This window comes from Lytechinus pictus, unplaced genomic scaffold, assembly GCF_037042905.1.
Source record: "Lytechinus pictus isolate F3 Inbred unplaced genomic scaffold, Lp3.0 scaffold_293, whole genome shotgun sequence".
In the NCBI taxonomy this organism is placed as follows: domain Eukaryota; kingdom Metazoa; phylum Echinodermata; class Echinoidea; order Temnopleuroida; family Toxopneustidae; genus Lytechinus; species Lytechinus pictus.
This window is the reverse complement of record NW_026974412.1, coordinates 1-27,865: the sequence shown is the minus strand read 5'-3', so window position 1 is coordinate 27,865 and position 27,865 is coordinate 1. Positions and strand designations below refer to the sequence as shown.

The following is a 27,865-nucleotide window of genomic DNA, read 5'->3' as shown; positions in this document are numbered from 1 at the left end:
TTATTCATGACAGCATGCATATTACTATGTGCACAAAATATTGCTAAACTTAACAATTCAATAATTTTATTATCAGATTTTGATGAAATTTTCAGCATTTTGTTGTTAAATTTACTCATTAGATATTAGTTTTAGCCTGCAGTACTCCTTATAGATACAGGTAAATCTACTTTATTTGAAGAATCTGTCATCCACTCACTGTGCACAAGGGTGCACAACCTTCAAACTGTATTTGGAAACAAAGTAACAAACCCCTTTGTTCATTCATTCACTTATTCTAGTGGTGGAGTTAGGTTTTCTTCTTGAAATGGTTTGACTGACAACAATATAATTCAAACTGAACTCGTAGTTGGAAAGGACACTTCTGCAATGTTTATTAAATGAAAATACTTGGCTTACTCTGATTATTCAGATTCAGATAAACCCTAAATAAACCTTGAATACAACGTATTATATCAACTCAAAATAATATAAGTCAAATAGCAAGATTTTGTGACAAAGCCAAAATACAGATAAGGACTACTGCCACCAGTATTATAATGGCTTGCATAATATTGTTAACAGCATTTATAGAGAAGCACGAGGTTGTCTATCCTGATGTAAGTGTGGATTGTTGATTGAGGTTTAACGACACTACCAACACAATGTGTTAAACATATGCCTGAATATTGATTTAAATTTGGAAGAAGAGGAACAATGTGATGAGACCATATTACAGGGTTCCCACAGAAATTTGAAAACAGAATTCCATGACTTTTCCATGACTAAATTGCTGCTTTCAATGACTTCCCGTGACATCCCGGGAGTTATGTAGAATTTGGGATGCCACAAAACTAGGAAATATGGAAATCATGAACACCAATTATGATAGCAGAGTATGAGAGTTGCGAGACACAACAAACTGGAAAGCTGCCATAGCTAAGAGGTAAATGCAATTCCATGACTTTTCACAAATTTTCCAAATTCCCTGACTTTCCATGACCACAAATTTTTCCAGGGTTTTCCATGACTGTGGGTGGTTAAGGCTTCATGTGACAATCAAAATAACACCCCCCCCCCCCCAGATAAATTGCCATGTCACAATATCAAAATATAACTTGCACATCTTCACTCCAAGACCAAATTATACTAACACTCATGAGCATTGGGTTAAAATTGAGGAAGTAGTTGGCTCCAAATTTCAGATTTATTGCCATTTTGTTACCATGAATATCCTCGCACTTTCAAAAAATGTGTCCTGCATTTTTCCTGAAAAATGGACTTGTCCAGGGCCCTGTTGCATAAAAGTTACTATTATGTTAACTTTGCCATCCAATGGTAACTACCATGGTAACGATGATCAACAGCCAATCAGAATCAAGGATTTCATGCAAGTTACCATTGGATGGCAAAGTTACCATAATGGAAACTTTTATGCTATGGGACCAGGGCTATTGTATCAATTCCATTGTTGTGCAAGTGTGAACAAAACAGTCTTAACAAAAATTTATCAGCAAATGATGACAAATGGCAAAGGAACGACCACATTATGTGCCATGTGCTTTAACCATATTTTAACTGGGCTATTTCAGACCAGATCCCCCCCTTCAGATCTCCGCCGCTGATTGCGAGATCGCCGCAAAAATCTGCACGTGTGAAGCCGGATGTAAACTGCAAGACTGTATAGTAAAATTTTCAAAAATGTAATTGTTTATATTTTTAATGATTTATGCAAATAAGCATATGAAATTTACCCTAAGTTTGTTTTTTGTGTATGTTTTTGCCTTTAACTCACTTTATATAACTAGTAGAATGCTAATTTTTGGTGAGAGTATCAATTTTTAGATTTTTAACAAATATTGACCAAAAAATTGCCAAAACGAAATTAATCTATTATGTATTTCATTGTTTTTTTTTTTAATTCTGATGCATTTCTCTGTTTTTTCAAAACTCTTTTTTTCAATGAACTTTGTTGGGACCCTTTTGTGATCATAAATAGCATAAAATAAATCCATTTAAACCAACTTTAACCAACAAAAGTAAAGATAATCAGACATTTATGATTTTTTGTTGAAAAACACAATTCGCATAAGATTAATAGTGCAAAAAAAGATAAAAAGGTTCTTAGTAGAGATTTGCATTGACACAAACATTCTCAAAATAAATCTTTGTTTTCTACAGTTAGTATAATCTTTCTACCTAACCTACAATAGCAAGCAACCAAGTACAGGTGTGACTCATTCTCTCAATTTGAAATCATCAAGATTCAAGCTACAGCACTAAGAGCAGTCCTGAAATCACTTTGAGCAGCACAAGACTTCAGCCACTTCTGAACATTAGATGGCGCTCCTTTGGCCAAGTTAGTCTGGTGAAGAGCGCTCCAAACTGCAATGTCGGCCACCGTAGGGCTGTTCCCGGCAAGCCACATCCCCCTCCCCAAGGCAGAGTTGAGACTTCTAACTCCCGCAGCCTTTTCCTTGGAGCTCCCTTTGAGCAATGTAGAGCTGGCCAGGTCCAGGAAGTTGTCGATGTTTGCTACGGTGATGATATCGTCAGAGGCATCATAGGCAGGGGTCAGGAGACGGCTCAGGTAGCGCAGGATGTTCACCTCCCCTTGGATGGGGGTCTGGCAGTTGGCCAGGATCTTCATCTCTGGACCTTGTGATACTTGAAAAAGAAAAATTGGAGGAGAATGTAATGCAACATACATGTAGGTATAACACTACAAAATGGTGACATGCTGATCACAACTTGACCTACTGTACATGTATGGTAGGGGGTCCTAAAGCTGCGCGGGTCCTAAAGCTACGCACCACTCATCGTGCATGCAGTTTTTATGGCAAATGCGCACTCTGTGTGTGGAACTGTGACTGCAGAGTGACGAACGATTCCTATTCAATTTTTTCAACAGAGGCTGCAGTAAATCTCTAAATGCAGAGAAAACCAACAACTGTTTGGAATTTTGGAGTTATATTCGCTTTAATTTCATTTTATCCTATAATAATTTGAATATATTTTAGAAATTGAGGCACAGGAAATACTATTTTTTTGCATGATAAATCGAGTGCGTAGCTTAAGGACCCCTTCTACATCGGGCGGCGAAATCAAGAGGTGTTCGGAAAACACGGCGGGATTTTCGTATTAGTGAGTTTTGCGATATTTTCTTCTTGGTTAACGATCTTTAGAATGTTTGCCACAAATTAGTGAAAGATAATTTGTTGAAATATCAAAATTGGGATAGTTTTTATTGTTTGAAAACAAAGTGCGTAGCTTTAGGTCCCCCCATCATACTGCCCAAGATCCCAACGGAAGGGCATACATGTATTATATAACCTCACAAATACAATTGAACTGCATGATGAAAACAGGAAAAAAAAACCTATCAAGTTTTATCACCATGTTTTACAACTGGTCTTCAAGCGTATTAAAGGGAGATAATTGACTGCATTCATCAACATCATTCAAATATAAATCATTCAGAGTAGAACAAGATATATATATGACGAGCAGACATTTTCACCACACTGGAAAATGGCTTATATGAAAGCCATGGCCTACAAACTACATGAGGCAAAGTAGGCTGGCCAAAGACTTTCTTGCTGGTACACTGAGTTTGCTTTTCCCTCGAATGCTTTTCGAAAAAGTCTGGAATCGTCAAATGATAATCCATATTGCATTCACCATGAAAGCTGATCTGATGCCCATCAGACTTTGAAGTTTGAACGTTAACATACAAGTCAGTTTAATATCAGTACACATTTTCATAATTGTCAAAAAACTGGAAAATGAACATTATCTTTTATTCATGAAGAACTACAGAAGAAATAATTCTTAGATGGATTTTGTTTTCACAAGAAAAAAAAATCAATTTACCATTCTTCCAGATGAGGGTGATTGAGAGTTGAGCTTCCATCCTCTGCAATGGCTGGCTGCCATTTTGGTTGAAATAACCGAGTAGTTTATCAGGGACCGAGGATATGGAGGAGTGCATGTGAACCTTTGTGATGCATCTGAACTGCTGCTTCAGCTGCTCATACAGGACCAGCAGTGAGTATGGAGGGTTGTTGGGGTTTGCATAGATTACAACATCATGGAGACATCCGGACACCTAGGCAATATAAGTAGAATAAAGTAACATTTAAAAGGGCATACATACCTGCAGCCTAAATAGCCCCACCATAAGTCCTCAATAACTCATATCTGGCCCGGTTAATTACCCATAATGCAACATTCAATGAATGATAACACACAATTCACTTCTCAATATATTCATGTTGCAATAATGACATTACCAAGTGCCAAAACAGGTAACTCTTTTTTCAAACACACTTTTGTCTTTCATTATACACAAATATTGTCTATTTTATTTTCTATATTAAGTATTATTATTTAGATGAGGGTTTTAGAGGCGCAGATATTTTTTGACGTCTTGCGAGCTTGTTTCAAAGAGACAAAATATTAAAACTGATTTTTAATGTGTGCCTATGAAAACCATCCAATATGCAGGGTGCTACATAACTTTTTTGAAGCACTTGCCCAGTCGGGCAAGTAAATTTTCAAAGAGTTGGAAAATACTTGCCCGAATATAGATTTCACTTGCCCGAAAAAATCCTTCAAAACAAAGTTTTATTGCTTCAAAACAAGTTATAGCCTTATAGTTTTACATACCATACCATTGACGGCTTTAAAAATACATTTTTCAACATGACTACCGATGTACCCTGTAGTTGTATTTCTTTTTTTTAATGATTTTTATCTTGAACATCATGACAAAATATATATGGTAAATATGCTCTTCAATTAATTTCCTAATCTCATATATTTTCCATATATTTTGGAGGGGACTAGGACACACAATAAAAAAGGGGAAATCACTGAAAATAACCAGAGAAAAAAAATAAGAGAGGGGGAGAGAATGAAAGAAAAAAAAGTAAGAAGAAAGACAGAAAGGACGAAGAAATAAAGGAAGGAAGAAAGAATAGTAAGAAATAAAGAAAGAAAGAGAGAATGGTTGCGGGGAAGAGAAAGATGAAAAGAAAGAAAGGAAGAAAGAAGGGAAAGGAGGATGGAAAGAAAAAAGAAAGAAAAAAATAGGGGAAAAAATTAGAGGAAGAGAAAGGAAGGAAAGAAAGGAATGAATAAAAGGAAAAAAAGAAAGAAAAAAGGTCAACAGAAAGGAAGGAAACGAGAGAAAGTAAAGAAGGAAAACAGGAAGAAAGAAAAGGTATAAGGATAGATGGAAGGAAGGAAAAAAGAAAAAAAGAAAAGATAGATACAACGAAAGACAGAAAGAAATGAAGGAAAGAGATGAAGGAAGGCAGAAAGAAAAAATAAGGAAGAAAAGAAAGGATGGATGGAAAAAAAAGAAAGATCAAAAGAACAAAAGACCAAAAAAAAAGAAAATCAGAAAGAAAGAAGGAAAGAAAGAAAGAAGGAAAGAAAAAAAATAGAAAAAAAACTGAGGGGAAGAGAAAGGAAAGAAAGAAACGAATAAAAAAAGAAAAAGAAAGAAAAAAGGTAAAAAGGAAGAAAGAGAAAAAGAAAAGGTAAAGGATTGATGGAAGGAAGGAAAAGAGAAAGAAAGAAAACGAGAGAAAGGAAAGAAGGAAGATAAGAAAAAAGGAGAGGTATAAGGATAGATGGAAGGAAGAAAAAAAAGATAGAACAAAAGACAGAAAGAAGTGAAGGAAGGAATGAAGGAAAGAAAGAGATCAAAGGAAGAAAGAAAAAATAAGGAAGAAAAGAAAGGATGGATGGAAAAAAAGAAAGATCAAAAGAACGAAAGACAGAAATAAAGAAAAACAGAAAGAAAGAAAGGAGAAAGAAAGAATGAAAGACAAAAAGAAAGGAAGGAATGAAGGAAAGAAATAAAGAAAGAAAAGAAAGAATGAAAGGGATGAAGAAAGTAAGGAAGGAGAAAAGACAGGAAGAAAAGGTAAAGAATTGATGGACGGAAGGAAGACAGTAAGCAAGAAGGAAAGGAAGGGGAAAAAGAAGGAAGGATTAAAAAAATAGGTAAACAAAGGTTGGATGGGAGGAAGAAAGAAAAAAAAGAAAGAAAGAAATGAATGACAAAAAGAAAGACAGATATAGTAACAGAAAAAATGAACAAAAGGAAGGAAATTTAAAGAAATATATATAAAGAGAGATTCAAAAAAAGGAAAGATAGGCAGAAAGAAAGAAAATAGAGAGGAAGAAAGCTCAAACTATCCAGTCATAAATAAAGAAGAAAATTTATCAATTTCTTTGGCTAAAAAAAATAGTTACGAAAGAAACCACGTTTATCAACATACACACAAATGCATATGTGGGACTGTCAAACAATGTATTTCAGTGTGTGCGATACAGACGATCATTCGAAACCCGATCTTTTTGAAGCATAACAGAAGTGAAAATTTCTCCTTTTACTGCTTACAAATGACAGAGCTACCCCCAATTTTTAGGAAATATGGACACTACAAGAATTTTCATTGGTAAGAAATGTGAATTTTGACAGTTCTGTGGGAGATTTCTTCCAGAGCAAACTTCGGTTCGTGCAGCACCGTACTCAGTAGAAATTTAACTACATACATCGGCTGCGTGGACTAGGCGCTAGCTAGCTAGCTAGGTATGCTACACTGCCATTGATTCTGTGTGTGTGTGTACGTCTCTGAGCTGTGTGTTTATTGCAGAAAATGGCGCAAATTTTGCAATTCGAAAGAAGAAATTAATGACATTGCTTTTTTTTGTCTCTTATTCTTTTCTATATTTTGATGGTGAAATATGGGGAATCTTTCTAAAATATAATTTCCATAGGAGAATTTTGCTTGCCCGATTCGGGCAAGCAGTTTTTGTCTTTGCTTCAAAACACTTGCCCCAGGCAATCGGGCAAGCGCTTATGTCGCACCCTGCAATATGACATGAATATTTTGCCCCACCTACAAGATTATCTTTAGTTAATAAATGATTGTGCGCATGAAGCTATTGTTACGTCACAATAAAATTGCATTGCGTATCAGTTGCCAGGTGTGGCAAAGGAGTGAGATTGTGGCAATTTATTGAATTGAAATGCGCTTGCACTATACGCTAGCGCATCTTTACACAGATCTCTTTTTTTTTTAATTACAATACTCAGTTGCCATGCTCATGATTTACAGGATTGACATAAAATGGTGAGTAAAAACTTTTTTTTTGCTTTATTAATTTAGCTTTGTGGGGGTATCTAAATGATAATATTGGATGACCAATTTTCGTGGGATGCGTAGAAGTATTGTTTCTTGCTGAAGAACAATATTTCTACAAATCCCACTCAAGGCCATCAAATTTTCCCTAATTATTTATCTCAAAAGGTATATTTAAATTTCAAAGACTAGCTGTTTATTATAGCACAAAGTCAAATGGAGACAGTTTGCCCCCCCCCCCTATATTTCTTTTCAAGGGAAGGGGGTTCACTAAAATTACAGGTCCATTGTGGGAAGTAGTTTTGTAGCTGACAATGCTACCCAGTATAAAAAAAAAGACAGGGCAAAAAATATCAATATTACATCAAAAATTGGCATAAAAGTGCATAACAAATCTCCAAGGCCTGCATAAAAATACATCATATCTAGAATATACTTTGAACAAACATGTCTTTTAAATGTTGATGTGGCTGGCCGTCTATAGTTGTGGTTGATCAGATCAATGTAAGACGTTGCCCAGTTTCATTATGTTATTCAAATAGCCCCCCCCCCCCCAAGAAAAAAAAAAAACTGTATGGAAACAAGACATCTCAAGTCCGTAGAGATCTGATGAAATCAATGGAGAGTTTTAGGAGCAGTGAACGTGAACGACGTAGCAGTCCTCTGATCCTTCGAGTCAACGTCGTCGTCTGCCCTTGTTCACTACAGATGCGAATACTTTAGATTTCACTCGACTTGTACGTGTACGTACGTCCACATGAAACAGCGCGATAACCAGCGGGTCATGACATGCTGCCCGACCCGGAAGATCTGGCGCACCATCGCCTGGCGACCTGGTCGGGTGATGCGAAGGTGCAACTTGTGCACATGTGCCCTTTCACTTGCTTTGATTCCTTTTTACGCGAGTTAGGATATATTTCGATGTATATTTTGGAGATCAGAAAGCAATTTCAAATATGATAAACATAATGCATCGTACAACTTACATTAATTTTGTGAAAAGTCGCTGAAAACTGTGTTTTAAAAGGGAAAGGTTGATCTTCATGCTGGGCTTGAACGGTTAAAATGACGTCACTCACGTGCACGTCGTCTATGATTTAGGAGAACCGCAAAATGGATGTGGCGAGGTTCTCGATTTTGAGAGTGGACGTGTGTGAGGACGTGAGGCATATGGCAGGCCAAAAAATGACGTCATTTCGTACCAGTTCACTATGTGGACGTACATTTCTAAAAGTGCTCAATGTCTCACCAAGTTTGAGGATGACTGTGAAGCAGAAGTTGAGGGAGCCGGAGTCTTGACCTGTGCAGTGGGCTGAATCTTGCTAGTTAATGAGGCTACATCTGTTTCCATTGAGCTAAGGTCTGCCAAAATGGCTTCCTGTCGACGTTCTAGCGCTGCTACAGCTGGGTCAACCTACAATATTTACAGAATTCAAGACAATAAAAACAAGAAACTTGACTAAACTATGGTCTGGTTTGGAGCTGGTCATTTAACAAATTTGACCCTTCGATCTGCTTACTGGCACTGCTGTAGTGAAAATTTGATTAATCATACTAAAAAAAAAAGAACAAAATTCACACAGAAATACAGTCTACAGATGTCCATTTTAAAAATCTGAGTTTACTTTAGGCATTATAGTGGCAAGTGAGACTGCCTAGTCTGGAGAAGTTATACATTTTTAAACTTTTGAATTGACATAGCACTCCCAGACAAGCATTTCCCCATAAATCGGGTGACATAAAAAAAAGAAATTTTTCTCAAAATAATGAAAGTGAATTTGTTTGAGTGAGGGATAGACCCCAGGTTCTATATCATCAGAAACATCATTTCGAATCACCTTTTCTATTTATAAACAAGTGGAATGCCTCTGGCCGTCTCACCTGCATCACGCGATTCAATATAGCAGCAGTGCTGATTTTGAAAACTACTATAACTCGCACAAGATGTTCAGTGATACTTGGTTACTCTTATTTCCACGTTTTATGAACTAGACCAATACACTTATAGAGATATGATGGCAATTCAACAAATACCCCCAACGTGACCAAAGTTCTTTGACCTTACATGACCTTTGACCTTGATCATGTGACCTGAAACTCGCACAGGATGTTCAGTGATACTTGATTACTATTATGTCCAAGTTTTATGAACTAGACCAACACACTTTCAAATTTATGGCTGTAATTCAACAAATACCCCAATTTGGCCAAAGTTCATTGACCCTAAATGACCTTTGACCTTGATCATGTGACCTGAAACTTGCACAGGATGTTCAGTAATACTTGATTACTATTATGTCCAAGTTTCATGAATCAGATCCATAAACTTTCAAAGTTATGATGGTAATTCAACAGATACCCCCAATTCGGCCAAAGTTCATTGACCCTAAATGACCTTTGACCTTGGTCATGTGACGTGAAACTCATGCAGGATGTTCAGTGATACTTGATTAACCTTATGTATAAGTTTCATGAACTAGGTCCATATATTTTCTAAGTTATGATGACATTTCAAAAACTTAACCTTAGGTTAAGATTTTGATGTTGATTCCCCCAACATGGTCTAAGTTCATTGACCCTAAATGACCTTTGACCTTGGTCATGTGACATGAAACTCAGGCAGGATGTTCAGTAATACTTGATTAACCTTATGGCCAAGTTTCATGAACTAGGTCCATATACTTTCTAAGTTATGCTGTCATTTCAAAAACTTAACCTCAGGTTAAGATTTGGTGTTGACGCCGCCGCCGCCGTCGGAAAAGCGGCGCCTATAGTCTCACTCTGCTATGCAGGTGAGACAAAAATTGGAATTTAGGGGGAAGGGGGCTGTTCATCTCTGACATCGCAATAATCAAAGCTTTAACTAAAGACATGTATAACTTTCTTATTCTTTATTGGATTTTCATGAATCTTTAAGATTCATATTTATCGGCCATGGTGCAAGTATTTTTAATCTAAGTTAGCACTGCTCATGATATTGACGCTCTCTACATGTATACGCGTCTTGCAGCTAGGCTACAATAACAAAGATGGCGACAATAACACACTGTGAGTAAATTCTCCTCTAGATACTTTAAATATTTTCATGTATTTAAACGTAATTGTACTAAAAAAAAACGATGATTTTTGGCCCAAAGTAGCAAACCAATATTGTAGCCCATTTACGTAAGTTTAGGCTCACCCTAGAGAAAACGAGTATTTTTGAGTAATATTATTGTTGCCCAATTCCTCGGAGCGTGCAGAGCAATGGCATCCATCCCTGGCTCCGTGAAGATTAACTTAGCACGTCAGTGATATGACATTAATCTCCGAAAAGGCAAAATACAACTCATACGAGTACAAATAAAAAAAACGTACATGTATGATGGGGTGTCCAATATTAGTGGACTTTTCAAAAATATATTTCTGGCTTAAATTTGTTCCCAAAATATTCATAATTTATACGAAACCAATTCAAGAAATAGTTACATTGACGGCGAGATCATAAACTGTAAAATCATCTCAAAATTCTATTCCGATCGACGAATGCGCGCTGTGCTGAAAAACCGTTCTGAAAAAGTGTGACCTAACTTTGCGGACCAAAGTTTTTGTGGAGATTTAAATAAAAACTCAAGCTCAAAAGGTGAGATATTTGTATCCGATTGACGACAAAATGCTATAAAATCAGCCAGTACCACATTGAACTCACATTTTTTTATGAATGATAATGATATCTGCTATTCTGCTTGCAAACTGATGATATCGTGAGACTTGTTGACGATTTCTGATTTCTTCGGAACGGGCGCTAACGATGACAAATTTGCCGATCATATTTTCATGCATGAACTATACTGAACTCATTCTAAAGACACTTAAATCAAAGGGTAATTTTAGGTCGCTTTTCCATTGATGTAAGATTTTAAGGATATTGGTTAGTTTTGAGTCTAATTCATTGAGAATGACCATCCGCGAACTGCAAAGTATGGACACACGCGAAGTTTGGACTCACAAAACATCACCCTCTAAGTACTTACTAGGCTTTAATATAAGCAGATCTATTCTAAATTCAAACTTTAAAAGTAAGCAAACAAGTGGTCTAGTTATTTCAAATATAAAAAAAGCTTCAAAATCCATTTTCCCCCAAGTCATTTCTGAATACCTGAACATGCTGAAATACCAGACCGCGCTCCGCTTACGTGCGTTAGACGGTCCACATTTTTAGTTAACTCATAACTGCTTACGACATTAATATTCACCTCTTCGTTGTTCGTTTGCGATGAATTCCCTTGAATATTAGACATCTTGAACATGCAGCCTGGGAGTTCAATCTGTGTGCTGTCAAAATCGTAGAATGGTTTGAGTTTAAACATTCCAGAAGTGCCACTCATGGTTGTGGAATTTCCCCCTACACAAAATTAACAAATACCACGTCCACGTCGCACATGCAGTACTCAGTACACGCACGCGTGCCACGTCGTCGCGCCCGTAGCCTAGCCCTGCACTCTGGGCGCAGTGCCTGGATGATTTTCGCTAAAAGCGCTCGCGCTGCTAGTTAATCGCGTTGACGATGCGTGAAAGAAAATGAACAATTTTTCACTTAGTTAGAGGAACGCAACTATCCGACCAAAAGAAAGCACTGTTGTCAATTTAACGTCATGCGGATTGAATTTTATTTTCAATTTTTCATTGTTTAATTGATTTTTTCCCCAATTTCTTACTCTTTTCATAGGGGGGGGGGAAATTCTCTCATTTCCTTATATTTACCTTCTATTTTTTTCCTCTATTCGTTTTTATTATTACCGTTTTTATCTAGATCTATTTACATGTATTCATTTTTTTGAATGATTTTTGTTAAAGGTTCTGAGTCATGCAACTATATTTTGCTCTTATTAGTTTTCAATTGTTTTTCTAAGAATTTTAACATTATTAATATGATTTATTTATCTAGGATTAATAAGATATTGCTGGTTTTAGAAGTTAATTTCATAGTTTCTCACGCTCATAAGCCCCGCCTCCAGAAAAAGATCGAAAACTCTCGAGCTCGCTAGTCACGTGACTATACGTCATCAAGGGAATCTGGCAGCTCTGCAAACTCGATCATCGCGCACGTAAAAAGTTTTCGTCTATTATGTTTACGTATTGTAGCGCTGTATTGTTGAGAAAGTTTACCGAGTTCTTTTTGGAAAAGTTTTGTACATTTGTGATATTTGCGATAATATCAAGATGCCGGCGAGATGCATCGTCGGAGGTTGCAGCAACACTACGAAGGATGGTGCCAGCTTGCATTTGTTTCCCAAAGATGCAAATTTACGCAGAATATGGGTCTCGAAAGTGAAGTTGACCCGAGCAAATTGGAGCGGCCCCAGTGACTGGAGCGTGGTGTGCAGTAGCCACTTCGAAGATGCGGATTTTGATGACGGGTTGCATGCTGCTTTTGGCATGAAGAGGACCCGGCGGCTGAAGCCCGACGCTGTGCCTAAAATAAAGAGTGGGTCATCAATGCAAGTAAAGAGGAGTGGGTCACGGACAGCAGCGGACAAACGAAAGAAAATGAGGGTGAGCATATTATCTATTAGTAATAGACTTTGTTTAAAGTTTATCTTTGCAATTGTTGTGGTCAGTCAGTTCAAGTTCAACGACGGAAAGTGTGAGGATCACGTCAATTTCCTTATTTTATTTATTTTTTATTTTGAAGGTGTTTATGATGGTGGGCCCCAAGTCTGCGCATCAAACAATTTGAGTTTAGATTAACATGAATTTCTTCTTATTATTTATTAACAAAATCTTTCCGTTAATAATGTTCCTTATATTATTATTAGTATTTTAGTAATTGTACTAAATTTCTCATTAAAAAAATGAAAGAAAATAGGCCTATAGGATTTTCTTGGAAAAACCTCGTAGGCCTACTGTAATTTTCAGATTTGTCAAAAAATGGTAGGCCTACCCCGAGCCCATGTCTGCGCACTCAATCTTTGCACACGATTCGGGGATTTTGATGAGAAAGGCTGCATTTTGATGCCGTCACATGAAATGCCCTAAATCCATCATTTTGAGTCAGATTTTTTTTTAAATACCTGTCAGCCTGTAGACCTAGGCTATGGCTAGGTATTGCATGTGTAGAGCTCGTGCTCGTTGCGTATCTTCTTTTACTAGAATTGCGCTGATACGCGTGTGCGTAGACTTGGGGGAACTTGCCATAGGATACGCCTCGAAAATAAAAAAGGAAATTGAAGTGATCCTCAAACTTTCCTCAAGAGTCCAGGCTCCACATTCATGACATTGGAAACAGGTCTACGAATTCTAAATTTCTGTTGCGAATTAGAAATCCTATTAATTGTGAGTTGTATTTCAAGACAGGATCTACATTGTAGTACGTGGCTAGTGCTGTGAAGAGGTACAGTAGGCCCAACGTTAGGTCTAAAAGTTTTCTTGTTTCAGTTGTTTGTGCCATTGTGGTTCATTTCTCAAGTAAGGAAATATACAAACTCTTTTGGGGGTATGGTGGCTCTAGTGGTAAAGCGCCTGCCTCATGAACGGGAGGTCTTGGGTTCGATACCCGACCGAGTCATTAAAAAAGGGACCTCCTGCCTTACTAAAATACTAGGCACTCAGCATTTAGATTGGAGAAGGATAATAATTACAATTACATTCAGGTATTAATTATTATGTTATGCAGGGCCCGGTGGTAGAACAGTTTCCTAACTGAAGTGGCTACCCTGGGAATTAAAACGTTAGATTATTTTTACCTTTTTTTTAAAAAGCCAAAAAGTTTTTTTTTTTATTCCAGATCCAGATTCCAGGCCTAATATCATATTGTATATTGTCTCATTTTTATGTTTTGTAATGTTTCTTTGTCTTGATTTTGTATATTTTAATGGAAAAGAAATGAATTCAATTCAGTGTTTGTTTTACAAAGTCATGAGAAGGGTAAACAAATCTGCATGAAAGGAACCTTCTAAACAACATGATATTATAAGTTTGGACAAAATTGTTCATGCAATAATATACAGAGTTAAAAGATTCACAATAATGATTGTAGAAATAGTTTATACCATGGAGCTATACATGTAGATCTATATTTTTTAGAAGAAATTTTTTTTGATAGAAATAAAATTTTTTTAAAGAGTGTACAGAAATAATGAAAATGGGATGAACTATTGGGCTCTATAAGAATTGATTTGGATATACAATAAGGCATGAAAATTATCTTTGTGATAGCAAATACAACATAACTGAATTGATTTAATAATTACAATACAGGGATTAATGTAGAGATACAATGTGCAAAATATAATTAAATTAAGTTATTTGGTTGAATGAGATATAAATACAATGAAACATCTCAATTGTCATGGTTGAAGATACAGTGGAATGAATGAATTGACAATTTTATTTGAAAAAAAAACGAATTTGTATTTTTGATTATTTTCGTGGTATTACATTTTTATACTTGATAAGTCAGAAAGTCTGCCTAAAGATGCAATAATGCAAGTATTGTACTCCGGGAAATAAGTTTTAAAATGTCCCCAAAGTATTACATATAGATCATTTTGTCTTTTGACATTACTTAATTTGCATATTAATATAGATAGCCCTCAATAATAAAATGTTAGAGCGTTAGAGGTTCCATGTCCCACCAATGTTTAATTTCTCACTTTTTTTATTTTCTATGATTTTTAATAATTGTAATAAATACTTAATGCTCATTTTACCAATTAAGCAAATTAGGTGCTCCAATTTGCATAAATATGCATACATCTAATTTCTCGTACTGAAAATTTAAAATGTAATATTTGGACTTTCTTATCCCACCAATGATTACTCCATACAATGCATATATGAAATTATGTAGGGTGACTTTGCAACAGTTTGTACTCACTGCCATACATCATAAAGTAGGTAGTGAAATCTAACTGAGGTCTGAATGAAAAATAGATCTGAAGGAAGATGATTTCTAATTCCATTCAATTCAATCATGGTTTATTTCATATTAAAAAAAATACATGTTACACAGCCCAAACTTAAGGCTGAAATTAGCATGTTAATATGTTATTAATTCCTTAAGTTTATTATTTTAGAAATAAGAACACATGGCTATTGTGTATATTTTTCTCTCATTTTTTATTTAAATTATTCTCACAGATGCTGGATGAATTGCTGTCAACATCTGTTGAAGCTAGGGATGCTGAGGAGCAAGGGTCAGCAGTGGAGCCTGCATCAATGGAAAGTCCATCAGACACTGATGAGCCAGGATGCAGCCAATGGACAGATGAACATTCATCTGAGTCTGAAGAATCCTTTGATGAACAGGTATAAATTTGTTTTCAAATTGTGCACCCCCTCCCCGTGAAAAGACATGAAAGCAAACAAACATAAAAGGTAATTTAGCAGCAAATAAGGGATAATATTGAGTAAATTATCAACCACAATGAATTTAGCAGAATTTAGGATACATGTAAATTATATTGACATTTTTTTCTTTCCAAAGAAACCAAAACCTTTATGCATGTGATTCAAACAAGACATATGGTTCATGAAAAACTCATAATACTTGTCTTCCAAGTCTTAACATACCTGGCTGTGACTGAAATTACAGTTTATCCCAAAATTGATTCAGGTGTAGTTTTGATTAGTATTTGTGCTGGAAACCATACTTTATTTATGTATATAATTTTTTTGCATGTCACTGGTAGTGGTATGTACATGTATTCAGCATATTTTGGCTACTGTATTGATATCCAATTAACAGCCGTTCAAAGATCCAGCTATGGAATTTCAGCAGCATGGCCATACAACCTCTGTTGGGATACAGGTCTCTGTAGCAACAAGAGTTAAACGTAAGTTTATTTTTCATCTGTTTATCTATATTGTCAATTTTCCTTTTGAGGCTGGTGCTGCTAAGTTGTGGAAAGTTTTTGTAAACATATGCTCTAGATAATATATTTATTGAGGCTATAAATATTGAATTACTGATATTCATTCCCAATCTGACAGAATCAGTGTCATGTAGTTTAATTAACTTGGCTATGATAGTCATGAACATCTATAGCTATTATACATTTACATTTAATAGAATACTGCATCATTCTGTGTTCCTTGTATATTTTTGGATACTTGCAAGCGATTTTGCTGATTTGCATATGCGCAGTACCAAAACCATTAACAGGAGTCATGCTCAGTATGTCACATATTATTCACAATGTTGCTAGAAAGATAAGTTACGGGTACCAATTTGAAGGTGTAAATGTTGCAATTCCACTTGAAGAATAAGTCCTACGCAGTAGTCCGGGCCACAGATAACTTACACCCTGGATTGCAGATATGTTGTGTTCCCCTATGTCTGAAAATTTGTTTCACAACCAAAGTAAAAGTAAAATATACATGGACATTTTCAGGGTCCCAAAGGGTTGTACTTCTGCAGAACACAGGTTCACAGATACCACCCGATATTCCAGCCTTTATTTCAAGAGGGACCTCTTTTGACAAAGGGGATATACCAGAAGAGAAAGTTGATGCGAAGGAAGCGGAGGAAGAAAGGTTATCATCTCCAGAAAGTGACGCCGCAGAACCCTCCTCACCTGGATACAAACCACCATCATCTTCATCTTCATCATCAGATGAGCGTGTTATTGCCAAGCCACAAAAAAGACAGAGAAAACGGTTAGTTCTTTCATTATCCTGTTCAAAATCAATACTAGTACTGTAAATTCTTTTGAGAAAAACCTCAGACACATATCATAGTGATTTAATAAATAAAGCATTTTAGATAATTTTTCTTATATATTACAGCAACAGCAGGCTGATGAAATTCTTACATCGTCTTTTAGGATTTTTTTTGTATTTCTAAACAATTTTATTTTTTGTCTTTTATTTCAAATACAGGAAAAGGCGATCAAGCAAAAAGGCCACATGGGAAGCCCCAGCCCAAGGTATTCCTCCACACAAGGAAAAAAAATACATTGTATACGAGTCTAAGCTTTTGGAGCTGTTGCAGTTTTGCCCATCCTGCAAGTCTGCAAATGTGTCCCTTGTAAAGAGGGAAGTTGGAAGCCTCCTTTCTGTGACAAGGGAGTGCCTGTCTTGTGACCAGAAGTCGACAACATGGGAGAGCCAGCCATGGATAGGCCCCTATCCTGCTGGCAACCTCCAGCTGTCAGCGGCAATCCTGTTTGCTGGCGGGAGCCCCAGTGAGTCGCTGCGAGTGCTGAAGCATTTTAACGTAGCAACGCACACACGCAGGACTTTCTTCCGACACCAGCAGAAAGTTTTGCATCCAGCTATCACCAATCAATGGCAGAAGCAACAGAACCATCTGCTCACTGAACTGTGTGAACGGGGTCTGCCACTCACCATTGGGGGAGATGGGAGAGCGGACAGTCCAGGACATTCTGCAAAGTTTGGGGTATACACTGCCCTAGAATTGAATGTCAACAAGATTGTTGATTTTCAGCTGGTTCAGGTGGGTCTGATTTTCTGTCCTTAGTTCATGTTCCCATGATACATATGACCACAAGTGCCTAGTTTTATTTCATGAAATAGAAAGTAAATATAAAGAATCTGCATTTTTGCCAAGACGGGTTAAGTTGAAACACAATTCCTCTTGTCTTGGTTACTTATTATATTCATGTCTGCCAATTTAAATTGATTAAATTTAAAGGCTATTTTGATGTTCCAGCCCCAAACTGTTATTTCATGTTATCACTATTGTGTGTTATGCAATGTTGATTTATATTTTGTATTTTGTTTTTTCATAGAGTAATGAGGTGAAGGGTTCGTACCACATGGAGTTGGAAGGTTTCAAGAGAGTTGTCAACTTTCTTGATGACAAGGGACTAGTAATCAGGAAGTTGGTAACGGACCGACATAGACAACTTGCCAAATACATCAGAATCACACTTCCACACATTATTCATGTGTATGATGTCTGGCATGTATCCAAAGGTGAGTAATTATCATACATTTGTGTCTTGCAAAATATATTTAAAATGAAATATTAATTCGACTTGTTTATGATTAAATATTTAGTGCTTAAACTCCTGGTCCTAAGCAAAAGCAACTATACACTGCTAGAATGCTGCAAGTACTCAGAAAACAATGTGAGTTTTATCTAATTTAATTGCTTACCAAGTGAGTTTTTTGCTTTACAAGCACTCAAATTAGCGAGCTTCAAAAAACAGCAGTATCTCACTTGTCAAAGGCCTGAATTCTGTGATGTCATTTCATGTGAAGCGAGTAGTGATTTAGTCCAAAAATTAATGCTTCTATTTCACATTCCATCTCCTTGTTTCTCTTTTGCATCATGCTTGCATTTGGTTTTTCATATAAATACGTGAGGCAGTTATCTATGATAAACATTTCGCATGATGTCATCAATTAAGGCATTTTTGTTGTTTTTGTTTTTAGTTTTGGTATATTTTTTATTACCTATATTAGGTGTTGGAAAGAAGGTGCATGCCTTGGCGAAGCAAAAGGATTGTGAAGAACTTGTGCAATGGGAACCAAGCATCACCAACCACATGTATTGGGTGGCTGCAACTTGTGAAGAGGATGAAGACGATCTGAGGGTGGCCAAGTGGAAGTCTCTTATGAACCACATCCAAGGGATCCATGAAGGTCATTCTGAAGTCTTTCCCAAGTGTCTTCATGGTGACTTGCAAGCTCAAGGTCGCAAGAAAAAATGGCTCACACCAGGTAAATTCATGAATAAGATTCATTTGTTTAATGTTAGATCTGTATCATATGAAACAAGAAAAATCAAACCTTATGAATATTGTATTTTCCTTACCTACCAATACCATTCATTATCAATTTATGCCATTACTCTCATAAAGTATGTTGATTCAATTTTATTGCATTTTTTCCATTTTGAAAACTGTAATTATGACGTTACCTGCTCATTAAGCATGATACACTGGTTACCTAAGGCAACAATTGTTTAATGATTCCGCTCCTTTTGTATCCATTTTTCAGGCACAAAAGTCTGTGAAAAACTAACAGGTATCGTGCAAAGCACCATGTTGTTGAACGATGTGAAAAAGTTGTCTGGAGACCAACAGACATCTTCCCTGGAGTCATATCACAGTCTGGTGAACCGGTATGCGCCCAAGCTGAAGTCCTATTCGTATGAAGGAATGACTAGCAGGTAAATGCACTATATATTCTATGAGAAGAGTTACATTGGACCATGTTTCTTTATTTAGCATACACACAAAATAATGTGGGTAATTCCAAGCAAAAGTGGATATTTATAGGACTCTATTAAAAAGGGTAGATCTAATGTTTGGATTAAAACCCATATGGAATAATGCAAATGGTTTTATAACCCCCCCCCCCAAAAAAAGTCTGACAGATAGTAAGAGGCAGTGGCGTACCTAGGATTTTCCACAGGGGGGGGGGGGGGGCAAAATCGGCCGCCAAAAAAAAAAAAAAAAAAAGGTCTTCAATAAAAAATAAAAGGTTATTGTACCAGAAAAAAAAAAGAAAAAAAAGGTCTTCAATGAAAAATAAAAGGTTATTGTACCAGAAAAAAAGAAAGAAAAAAAAGGTCTTCAATAAAAAATAAAGGTTATTGAAAAAAAATTGAAAAAGCAAAAAAAAAAAAAAAAGGTCTTCAAGCTCGTCAGGGGGGGCAATAAAGGTATTCAAGTTCGTCAGGGGGGGGGGGGCATAAAAGGTCTTTCAAGCTCGTCAGGGGGGGGGGGCAGTGATATGTATTTTGTATGGGTTGTTGCTCGTCCCCCCCGTAGGTACGCTAGTGGTAAGAGGCCACATTCATTTTATAAAATTAAAATTCAAGCATTAGTTTGAATAAACTTAACTTTGGTATTTCGTGATCATTCCATGTGGTATGGGTATCAAATGAAAGAGCAGACAGTTTTATGTTTAAAATTCAGATAGCCCTGATAAGTGACTTTTTGGTATCCTTTCTTTGAACTGTTTTTCTTGTGCAAGAATGAAAAATCTTCTGAGTTAAACCGGGTGAAAAATAAAAGCAATTTGCATGTTGCATTGTGTTTACGCACTGTATTAGACATGCTTTTACTATGTGCATTTATTTTCTGGTTATCATTCAGGCTCAGACTTGCTGCTATGGACTTCAATGAAAATGGCAACCGACAGCAGGCAAAAACGTTGAAAGGGGACAAGCGGTACATGGTCAGCAAACCAAAGTACAAGCCAGGGAAGGCATCAGTGAAAGCTGTTAAGGAAGCAAAAACATTCAGTGAGTTTATTTTGTTCTGTGTGTTATCGACTATAGGTTCATCATCATATCAGAAACATATTATGAAAAAGGATGATTCCATGGCAATGATTCATTACTAGAGTAACATCAGTTAAATCCTACTTTTCTCATGTGTTATGTTGATCACTATAACTGTTCTCAACAATATAATCTATAAAGATTAAAGAGCTTTTTTTTTTCCTTGATGCCCATTGGTGGTACATTTTATAGCATACTAACATGGCATAAGAAAAACACTGGTAAATCAATACCATCCAACATATTTGTATATCCATTAGCTGGTCTAGCTGACCTGTACATGTTGAACCTCACTTTTTAACCTTTTTGTATCTCAGAATTTGTTGATGATCTGATGGATGAGGTCAGACGATTGTGCACAGGATCATCTCAACTGCCAGAGAGGAAGGAAGCCCCGCCATCTTTATGCAGTGAATATACCTTTCCTCCCAAGGAGGAACTTGTTCAGGATCACCGAAGTCGTTTTAATTAAAATAAGCGAACTGTAAACCCTATCATGCTAATATCGTATACAGCTTCATGATAAATTGGAACGAATGAAAGATTGAACACATAAGTTCATTTAAGAGAAAATTTAGTTACTCTATTGAAGAAAAGATTCCTTATGATTAAACATGCCATTTTCATCTGATGAACTATATTTTTTAGCGAATTTTATATGAAGACATACATCTCTGATGTACATGTAGTTGTACAAATAACATTGTGAAGGCAAAACAGATGACTGAGCAATTTGATACCTTTGCTTCAAAATTATTAAACAAAAAGAATCATATCTATTATGGAATTATATTTGTTTAAGTTTTGTTCAACAGTAAAGTCGACCACATACTTGTGAGTGATCAGTTACATAATTTTAAGGAAATATTGTTGGGAAAGATTTGTTCAACAGTAACACATGTACAATTCTTCTTTGCAAGGAGTTTTGTTAGAAATACTATTCATTTGAAACGTTGGTCAATGATTATCATGATGAGTTGTGGTTCAAAATCTCTCATGCTGGCCGGTTACGACCACTGTAGCTCCAACAGTGGTTTCCAAAAGAAAACTTTCATGGTCTATACAATTTCGGAATACTAGTAACTGCAATAATTGTATAAAATTTTGAAGATTTAAGAGCATTATCAGAATGTTTTCTCTACTGTGTTATTTGCATGTAATAAGTAGATATTTCTTTACATAAATGTGATTGTATTTATAAATGTAGATGAAGTAGTTGAAGTACATTTGATATGCATGTCAAAGTATTTCACGTTTTAGCCAGCTGAATTTGATGACTCGGATATGTGTCGTGTAGCTTAAAAAAAATCTTGCATGACCTGAAGCAACGGCTACTAAAATCAGAAAACATTTTTTTAAAGCATTTTTACAAGCAACTCTGTAAGAAGTTATATAGCATGTATTACATAGATATTTCTTTGTATGAATGTTATTGTGTTTATAAATGTAGGTGAAGTGGTAGAAATACATTTGAAATGCATTTCAAAGTGTTCCATGTTTTAAACAGCTGAATTTGATGATTCAGGTAGCTTCCAAAATCTTCCCTGATGTAACATCTACTAAAATTGGAAAACATTTTTTTCCCCCCAATTTTTTCAAGCATTTGTACAAGCAACTCTGTAAACTACCTCCATGGTTATACTTATCTTGACCCATTCAGGACAGGAATTAATTAACAACTAAAGTGATCACATTTCGTTCCTCAAATGGGCAACAGCAATATTTATTTTAATGCTACATGCTTCCAATTGAATGTGATGTCTTTGAAACCAACATACATGGTTTGGAACTTGGATAATATTTTTTAAACGCCAATTTCGATGAAAAACTCTGGTCTTCAATTCTTCCAATGTGTTGCCAATTTGAGGAGTTTAAAGATTATCCTCATAAAATTCCTGGCAGTATGGTCACTCAACAATGAGTGCAATGTATGCATAGTTTTTTTTTCTCTCTTTTACTAATGTACCTGGTGTAATTTTTAGAGCTCTGAAACAAAAATGATTTACCTTAACCACTTAAGGTCGATTGTCCTGAACGAGTTAAGCCATAACATGTCTATTGACCAGCTTATATTTATTCATATTTATGTCTCTTGCACTCATTTCTACTTGCAAATCAATGCTTCTCTGAGAATATAATAGTTTGCAGGATTTTTTAACAAAAAAAAAAGCATTCTGTCTCTTGTCTTTCTACAGCTACTGCATAGTTTATGGTAATACAGTCCACTACCATTATATGTGCACTGGAAGGACGCTCTTGTTGCAATGCTCCAAATGTCTAAACTGTGCATTGGCATATTTTTTATGCAAGTATAAAGTGTAAAATCAATGCCGCATTTATTTAGAGGTAATTGATTTGGCCTGGAAAGTCTTATTATAATGGGAGTGGACTATTGTAATTTTAGACTGAATATTGTTGACAACCATAAAGGATTTTTATATGTAGGTTTTAAAAATGAGATCACCGAGACTGTACATTGCAAGTTGGCAATTTGGAAAGTAAATTATAACAAGTGGTAGGGACAACTTTCCAATGGGCTGTATACTCAGTTCTCAGGGAATTGTGTATTACCCATAAGTAGGGCCCCCTCCCGGTAGTACTTGAAATATCAGCATCTTTTATGTTCCTGAGCAAAAATACCATATATAATTTTAAGTAAAAATGTGAATAAAAATAACTTTTTATGCAATACACATTTGTGTATATTGGGCAAATGGAAAATATTCCCTCCATCAAGATGACAGCATCAATACGGTGAAGCCTCCATGATAGTTAATGGTATACAAATTACAAATTTTTACAACTTTCAGAAATTCATAACTTTCTTGTTACTCCGATATAATACACTTTCACCTATTGTATTATTTTTCTTTCCCCTCTTTTAACAACTTTTTATCTTGGTTGGATTCCTCTTTACATGCACTCTTGCCCCTTGGGCCTGTTTCATAAAGAGTAACAACAGTTGGTAGTTTTGTCATTATGGCAACTACCATGGTAACCTTGATTTTGATTGGCTGCTGAGCAATGTTACCATGGTAATTTCCATAATGGCAAAGTTACAACAGTCACAGTTCTTTATGAAACGGGCCCCAGATTCCACTATCGCTCTTTTGTCCCTCTTTCACATGTTCTCCACTTCCATCAAATCTACATTGTACAATGCTCTTACCTCTGAATTTAAATACAGATAACTCTGCCTAAGTCTACCTTATATTCATCTAAGTCAAAGCAATTTTGCAACATTCAATCATTCATCTATCATCCAACATTTCCTAGCCTGTAGTCTTGCCCGGGGCTACTGCCATTGTCTTTTGCGTTCAACTGTTAACAGTGGGCTACAAAGTAGCACAGCCTATACACTCCGGTCCTGCATTAATAGTTGCCGTTGTTTATCAACAACAGACAACACATAATTTTAGTATGAAACTTCCACACCTATTTGTTGACCATAATTTAAAAAAATTGACCAACGCTAACTGTAGTATAAGCTGTGGGCTGCAAATCGTTGTTTGTTTACATTAACAGTTGGCAGCAAAAGACAATAGCACCAGCCGCTGCCTAGATTATAGGCCAAACATACCCAAAATGTTTGGTTTCATTAGTTCACTCTTGTTATAATGATAATCAGATAAAGTAATTTATAATGACAGGCAGTTTTCCAGTACCAATTTCATATGTACTGCATGAGTGCTGCCATAAATATTAAGATTATAACAGAAGTGGACTGTAGTAAGACTGCCTAAACTGACTTTGGAAAAGAACGCAAGAAAATTAAGTTGGTTTGAACACCTTTATTTAAAGAAAACAGAAATAAATACAATCAGCACTTCCCTGTTATTTCATCAAAACATACAATAATAAAACAACTCTGAGTGCTTGTCTTTAGCACAGTGATAAAAACATCAGAATCTTTATGACTTTTTATCAGTCAAAAATGTGACAAAAAGAAATTTTCTTCTACACACCAGGTATACTTGGCAAAAAATTTCTTTCAAATTACATGTACTTCTAGTTGAGAGATCACAAAATAATGGCACTCGATAAAATGTTTAAGACTTAAGTACATCCAGTCCTTGTCATGGAATCAATCATGTATGTCTCTGTTGATTCAGAGGCGCCTTCATTGAAATCAACATAAAAAAGGTCTACGCATCTTCAAAACCTCTGTAAATGTCCGATGGATAAGTAGCTCGGATGTGAGTCACCGCACAGGAAGGTAGGGGGACGCGCACAGATCTCCCTAGAAATCCCCAACACCATCTTGCGAGCTGCCGATAGCCAACGTGCCTGTGTTTCCTACAAAAAATAAATAGAAATTAAAAATAAGTAAATCAGATACAGAACATCACATGATTTCTAAATCTACATCATTAAAATTTCCCCTAAATCCTACTGACTACCATTAGCGGCGGAAGTCAAAAAATCTAGGGGGATTACCAACATTTTTTGACAAGCAACCCCCCCCCCCCCAATAAAAAAAGTTATCAACCAAAATTTTAGGGGGGGGGGACAAGAAAATCTTTTGACAAGCAAAAAAAAGGTGATCAAATAAAAATTTAGGGGGGATCGTCCCCCCACCTCAAATTTAGGGGGTGGGGACACGTTCCCTCCCCCCCCCCCGCCTATGCTGACTACTACATGTGCATATATTTTAGGTGATTCATAAGTAAGGAGGGGGTTGTAGTTAACACCTCTGAGTCAAAAAAGAATAAAATTGAAGACTGCTAATGGAAATAACCATTCAAAAATATATATCACCGTAGCTCATTACAACACTTACCTTATGTCTTATGATACATATTTTCATAATTTTAAATGATATAAAACATGATACCATTCAGGACAATTGAGTATTTTGAGTTGATAAAAATCATGTTTTTTTTTATAATTTTTTTCTTATTCCAATATTAGATTGCAGAAAATAAGTGCAATTGTTCATGAAAAAACACTCACTCATTTTCAGTTGCATCATGCCGTGCTCTGTCACCATATTGCTGACGATACCCTAAGTATGCAGTGTCTAAAACCCACGGATTTAAACAAACCCCTTCAAAGCCAGGGTGCTCTGTGATGCAGTTCAGTTCTGCAGCAGTGTACTGGTCCATCATCGCCACTACCTGAGCCACTTCTTTGCAGCAGTACGACTCGACAACTCGAGGCATCGCTTGGCATCCTCCGCTGCATGAACACCTGCATGAACAACAGAAATTTGAAAAACAAAATGAAAACATTTATTAGACTGCAAGATACCAAGTGTTAGGTCAAGTAAAATGATTCCTAGTTCACTCCATCGAATTCGAAGCGCCTCAGCTCAGGTCAAAGCATCGGGCAGCAGCCACAGCTCAGATCCGTTCACCAGCCTCGTTTCGGCTTTTAATAGCAACGTAACTGAGCTGTGTTTCCAGCCGGAAGCGTCGGGTAGCAGCGGCTGCAGCGCACGCTAGTGCTCCGTCACTTCCAATCCGACCTTCTCAGATGAGACATCTTTTTCAGACACTCAGGGTACTAGTTACGGAGTATTAATAATACGATTATGTATGAGATAATCTTACCAATTGTTGTTTCCAAGTCTACCCTCAATGTCATTTTCTTGGATGGCACCAACATTCTGAATTTCTTCCCCTGGTTGGAACTCGGGCTCGAATTGGTACGGCAAAATACCCGCTGCTTGCATGCCAGCAGGAATATCAGGACCGGCCTCTACTTGATTTTCTCTGGCAAATTCTTCTTCTTGCTCACTCTCTGAATTCGACCATGGAGAATCTTGATCAGATGACAAGTGGGCAGGATCATATTCACTCTCTGATCCTGAAAGATCACTCATGATTTGTGCTTGAATTTAAAATGTTTCGCGAGAACTTGTTGTGAAAATTCAATGGATACGCGCGCTTGGCCGAGCGATCCCACTGCTTGATATTCCCTTGATGACGTCACACAACGATTACGTAATCGGTAGACTTTTGAACAATTTTAGTGGGCGTTCCCTAACCGTGGTCTTTTTCCTGATTTGTGTCGAATTGAGACAAAATTACGGGAAACAATTGCCAGATTCGTATTCAGCATGAAAAATTGCATATACTACATCATAATAAATTTTTTTGAGGTGACAATGTCAGAAAACCTTTAATGTTATTTTTTTCATTGTATTTTATTTATTTATTTTTTTTATTATTATTTTTTTTTTTTTGGGGGGTGGGGTAGTGTAACGCCCTGTCAAAACGCCATACCTGAGCACCTCCACACCCCTACTTTTAATAGGCCTATTATATACCACTGTTCAGTAGGCCTATATTGTATCGACCAAGATTTTTTCCCAAATATATGTAGGCCAAAATTTGTTACTACGTGGTTCACTATTTCAATACAAGTATATCGAATTTCATTATGAATGAATTCTATTTAGATGAATGATGTCACATGTCTGATTTATATATCATGTTAATGCATTTTCTGATGTTATATTGTTTTTGTAGTATGTTTGCGTTTGAAATATATTATTATATAAACAAATTCAGATTAAAACGATTTCATCAATTCAAAATCACCCAACACACTTGGACTTCCTGGCATACAGATGAATGGGGCTATGAAAGAAAGGGAAAGGAATAGGGTGAGATACCTCGATAGTACAACATGCCAAAATATATTTTAATTTAAAGAAGTTTAATCTTTCGGCTCGCTCACTTTGCCTTAGGAAATTTGGCATGCGGTACGCCTTTGATGATTGATCTCCCTCTATCACAAAGTTATACAACTTGCTAGAAACATGGCCGTGGAACTTGGAGCGGGACTCCAACCCGCCTCCCCACTTTTTTTAAATAAACGTTTCAACAAACGCAGGCCAACATGATATATATTTAGTTAGCAGTTTACAATACTTGTGAAGAATTGTATCATAAATTATTTAATTCTCTAATAAAACATCAAAAACACATTTAAAAATTACCATCGATCTGATGACTTTTTTGCATGCATGACAGCCAAATTCCAACAATATTGTATTCTTGTTTTCAATTAATACTTTTTAAAGTTAATTTACTGTACCTTTTTTAATGAAAAAAATAAATTTCCAAGGTAACATTCGCTTTTGCAAAGTGTGATACACTTGTCGTTTGTTCTTCATTGTTCAGTTTATTGTACTCATCCATCGTTTATATTTTCTGATGCACTGATTCCCCTATTAATCATACAAAAACTGCATTCTCAGTTTATGCTTCTTACCCTTCTGTATGGTTGTTAGGCGAAAAGTTAAGTTCATTGACCCTAAATGACCTTTGACCTTAGTCATGTGACATGAAACTCATGCAGGATGTTTAGTAATACTTGATTAACCTTATGTCCAAGTTTCATGAACTAGGTCCTTATATTTTCTAAGTTATGATGACATTTCAAAAACTTAACCTTAGGTTAAGATTTTGATGTTGATTCCCCCAACATGGTCTAAGTTCATTGACCCTAAATGACCTTTGACCTTACTCATGTGACA

General features: G+C 36.2%; 3 protein-coding genes across 4 annotated transcripts; 1 reads left to right on the top strand and 2 right to left on the bottom strand.

The window, feature by feature from the left end:
- Positions 1 to 349: 349 nt before the first annotated feature.
- LOC135159644 (aminoacyl tRNA synthase complex-interacting multifunctional protein 2-like) lies at positions 350 to 11,773 on the bottom strand. Its single transcript, XM_064115601.1, has 4 exons — positions 11,375 to 11,773; positions 8,389 to 8,553; positions 3,853 to 4,087; positions 350 to 2,646 (listed from the first exon to the last, which is right to left on the bottom strand). The coding sequence occupies exons 1-4, from the start codon at positions 11,504 to 11,506 to the stop codon at positions 2,246 to 2,248; spliced, it is 933 nt and encodes a 310-aa protein (XP_063971671.1). The 5' UTR covers positions 11,507 to 11,773; the 3' UTR covers positions 350 to 2,245.
- Positions 11,774 to 12,239: 466 nt separating this feature from the next.
- Positions 12,240 to 22,538, top strand: LOC129279419 (uncharacterized). Of its 2 annotated transcripts, none has more exons than XM_064115605.1 (10): positions 12,240 to 12,674; positions 15,261 to 15,428; positions 15,868 to 15,955; positions 16,574 to 16,778; positions 17,001 to 17,577; positions 17,873 to 18,059; positions 18,552 to 18,809; positions 19,089 to 19,260; positions 20,192 to 20,340; positions 20,697 to 22,538. In XM_064115605.1, the coding sequence occupies exons 1-10, from the start codon at positions 12,342 to 12,344 to the stop codon at positions 20,849 to 20,851; spliced, it is 2,292 nt and encodes a 763-aa protein (XP_063971675.1). In that variant the 5' UTR covers positions 12,240 to 12,341; the 3' UTR covers positions 20,852 to 22,538. The 2 variants fall into 2 exon arrangements, with proteins under 2 accessions (XP_063971675.1, XP_063971674.1); XM_064115604.1 differs by having other exon boundaries at positions 12,255 to 12,674; positions 16,514 to 16,778.
- A 1,617-nt stretch (positions 22,539 to 24,155) lies between these two features.
- On the bottom strand, positions 24,156 to 26,298 carry LOC135159645 (uncharacterized). The gene is made up of 3 exons (XM_064115602.1): positions 25,932 to 26,298; positions 25,333 to 25,569; positions 24,156 to 24,675 (listed from the first exon to the last, which is right to left on the bottom strand). Exons 1-3 carry the CDS (start codon positions 26,201 to 26,203, stop codon positions 24,525 to 24,527), a joined length of 660 nt encoding a protein of 219 aa, XP_063971672.1. The 5' UTR covers positions 26,204 to 26,298; the 3' UTR covers positions 24,156 to 24,524.
- Between the last annotated feature and the right edge of the window lie 1,567 nt (positions 26,299 to 27,865).

Excerpts from the sequence above, each read along its gene's own strand:
- LOC135159645 (XM_064115602.1), bottom strand. The coding sequence starts at position 26,203 with ATGAGTGATCTTTCAGGATCAGAGAGTGAATATGATCCTGCCCACTTG. Across the intron at positions 25,570-25,931 it reads AGACTTGGAAACAACAATTG|GTGTTCATGCAGCGGAGGAT; the intron begins GTAAGATTATCT and ends TTGTTCATGCAG. Across the intron at positions 24,676-25,332 it reads CATGATGCAACTGAAAATGA|GAAACACAGGCACGTTGGCT; the intron begins GTGAGTGTTTTT and ends TATTTTTTGTAG.
- LOC135159644 (XM_064115601.1), bottom strand. The coding sequence starts at position 11,506 with ATGAGTGGCACTTCTGGAATGTTTAAACTCAAACCATTCTACGATTTT. Across the intron at positions 8,554-11,374 it reads CGCAAACGAACAACGAAGAG|GTTGACCCAGCTGTAGCAGC; the intron begins GTGAATATTAAT and ends TAAATATTGTAG. Across the intron at positions 4,088-8,388 it reads CACAGTCATCCTCAAACTTG|GTGTCCGGATGTCTCCATGA; the intron begins GTGAGACATTGA and ends TATATTGCCTAG.
- LOC129279419 (XM_064115604.1), top strand. The coding sequence starts at position 12,342 with ATGCCGGCGAGATGCATCGTCGGAGGTTGCAGCAACACTACGAAGGAT. Across the intron at positions 15,429-15,867 it reads AAGAATCCTTTGATGAACAG|CCGTTCAAAGATCCAGCTAT; the intron begins GTATAAATTTGT and ends TCCAATTAACAG. Across the intron at positions 19,261-20,191 it reads TATGAAGGAATGACTAGCAG|GCTCAGACTTGCTGCTATGG; the intron begins GTAAATGCACTA and ends GTTATCATTCAG.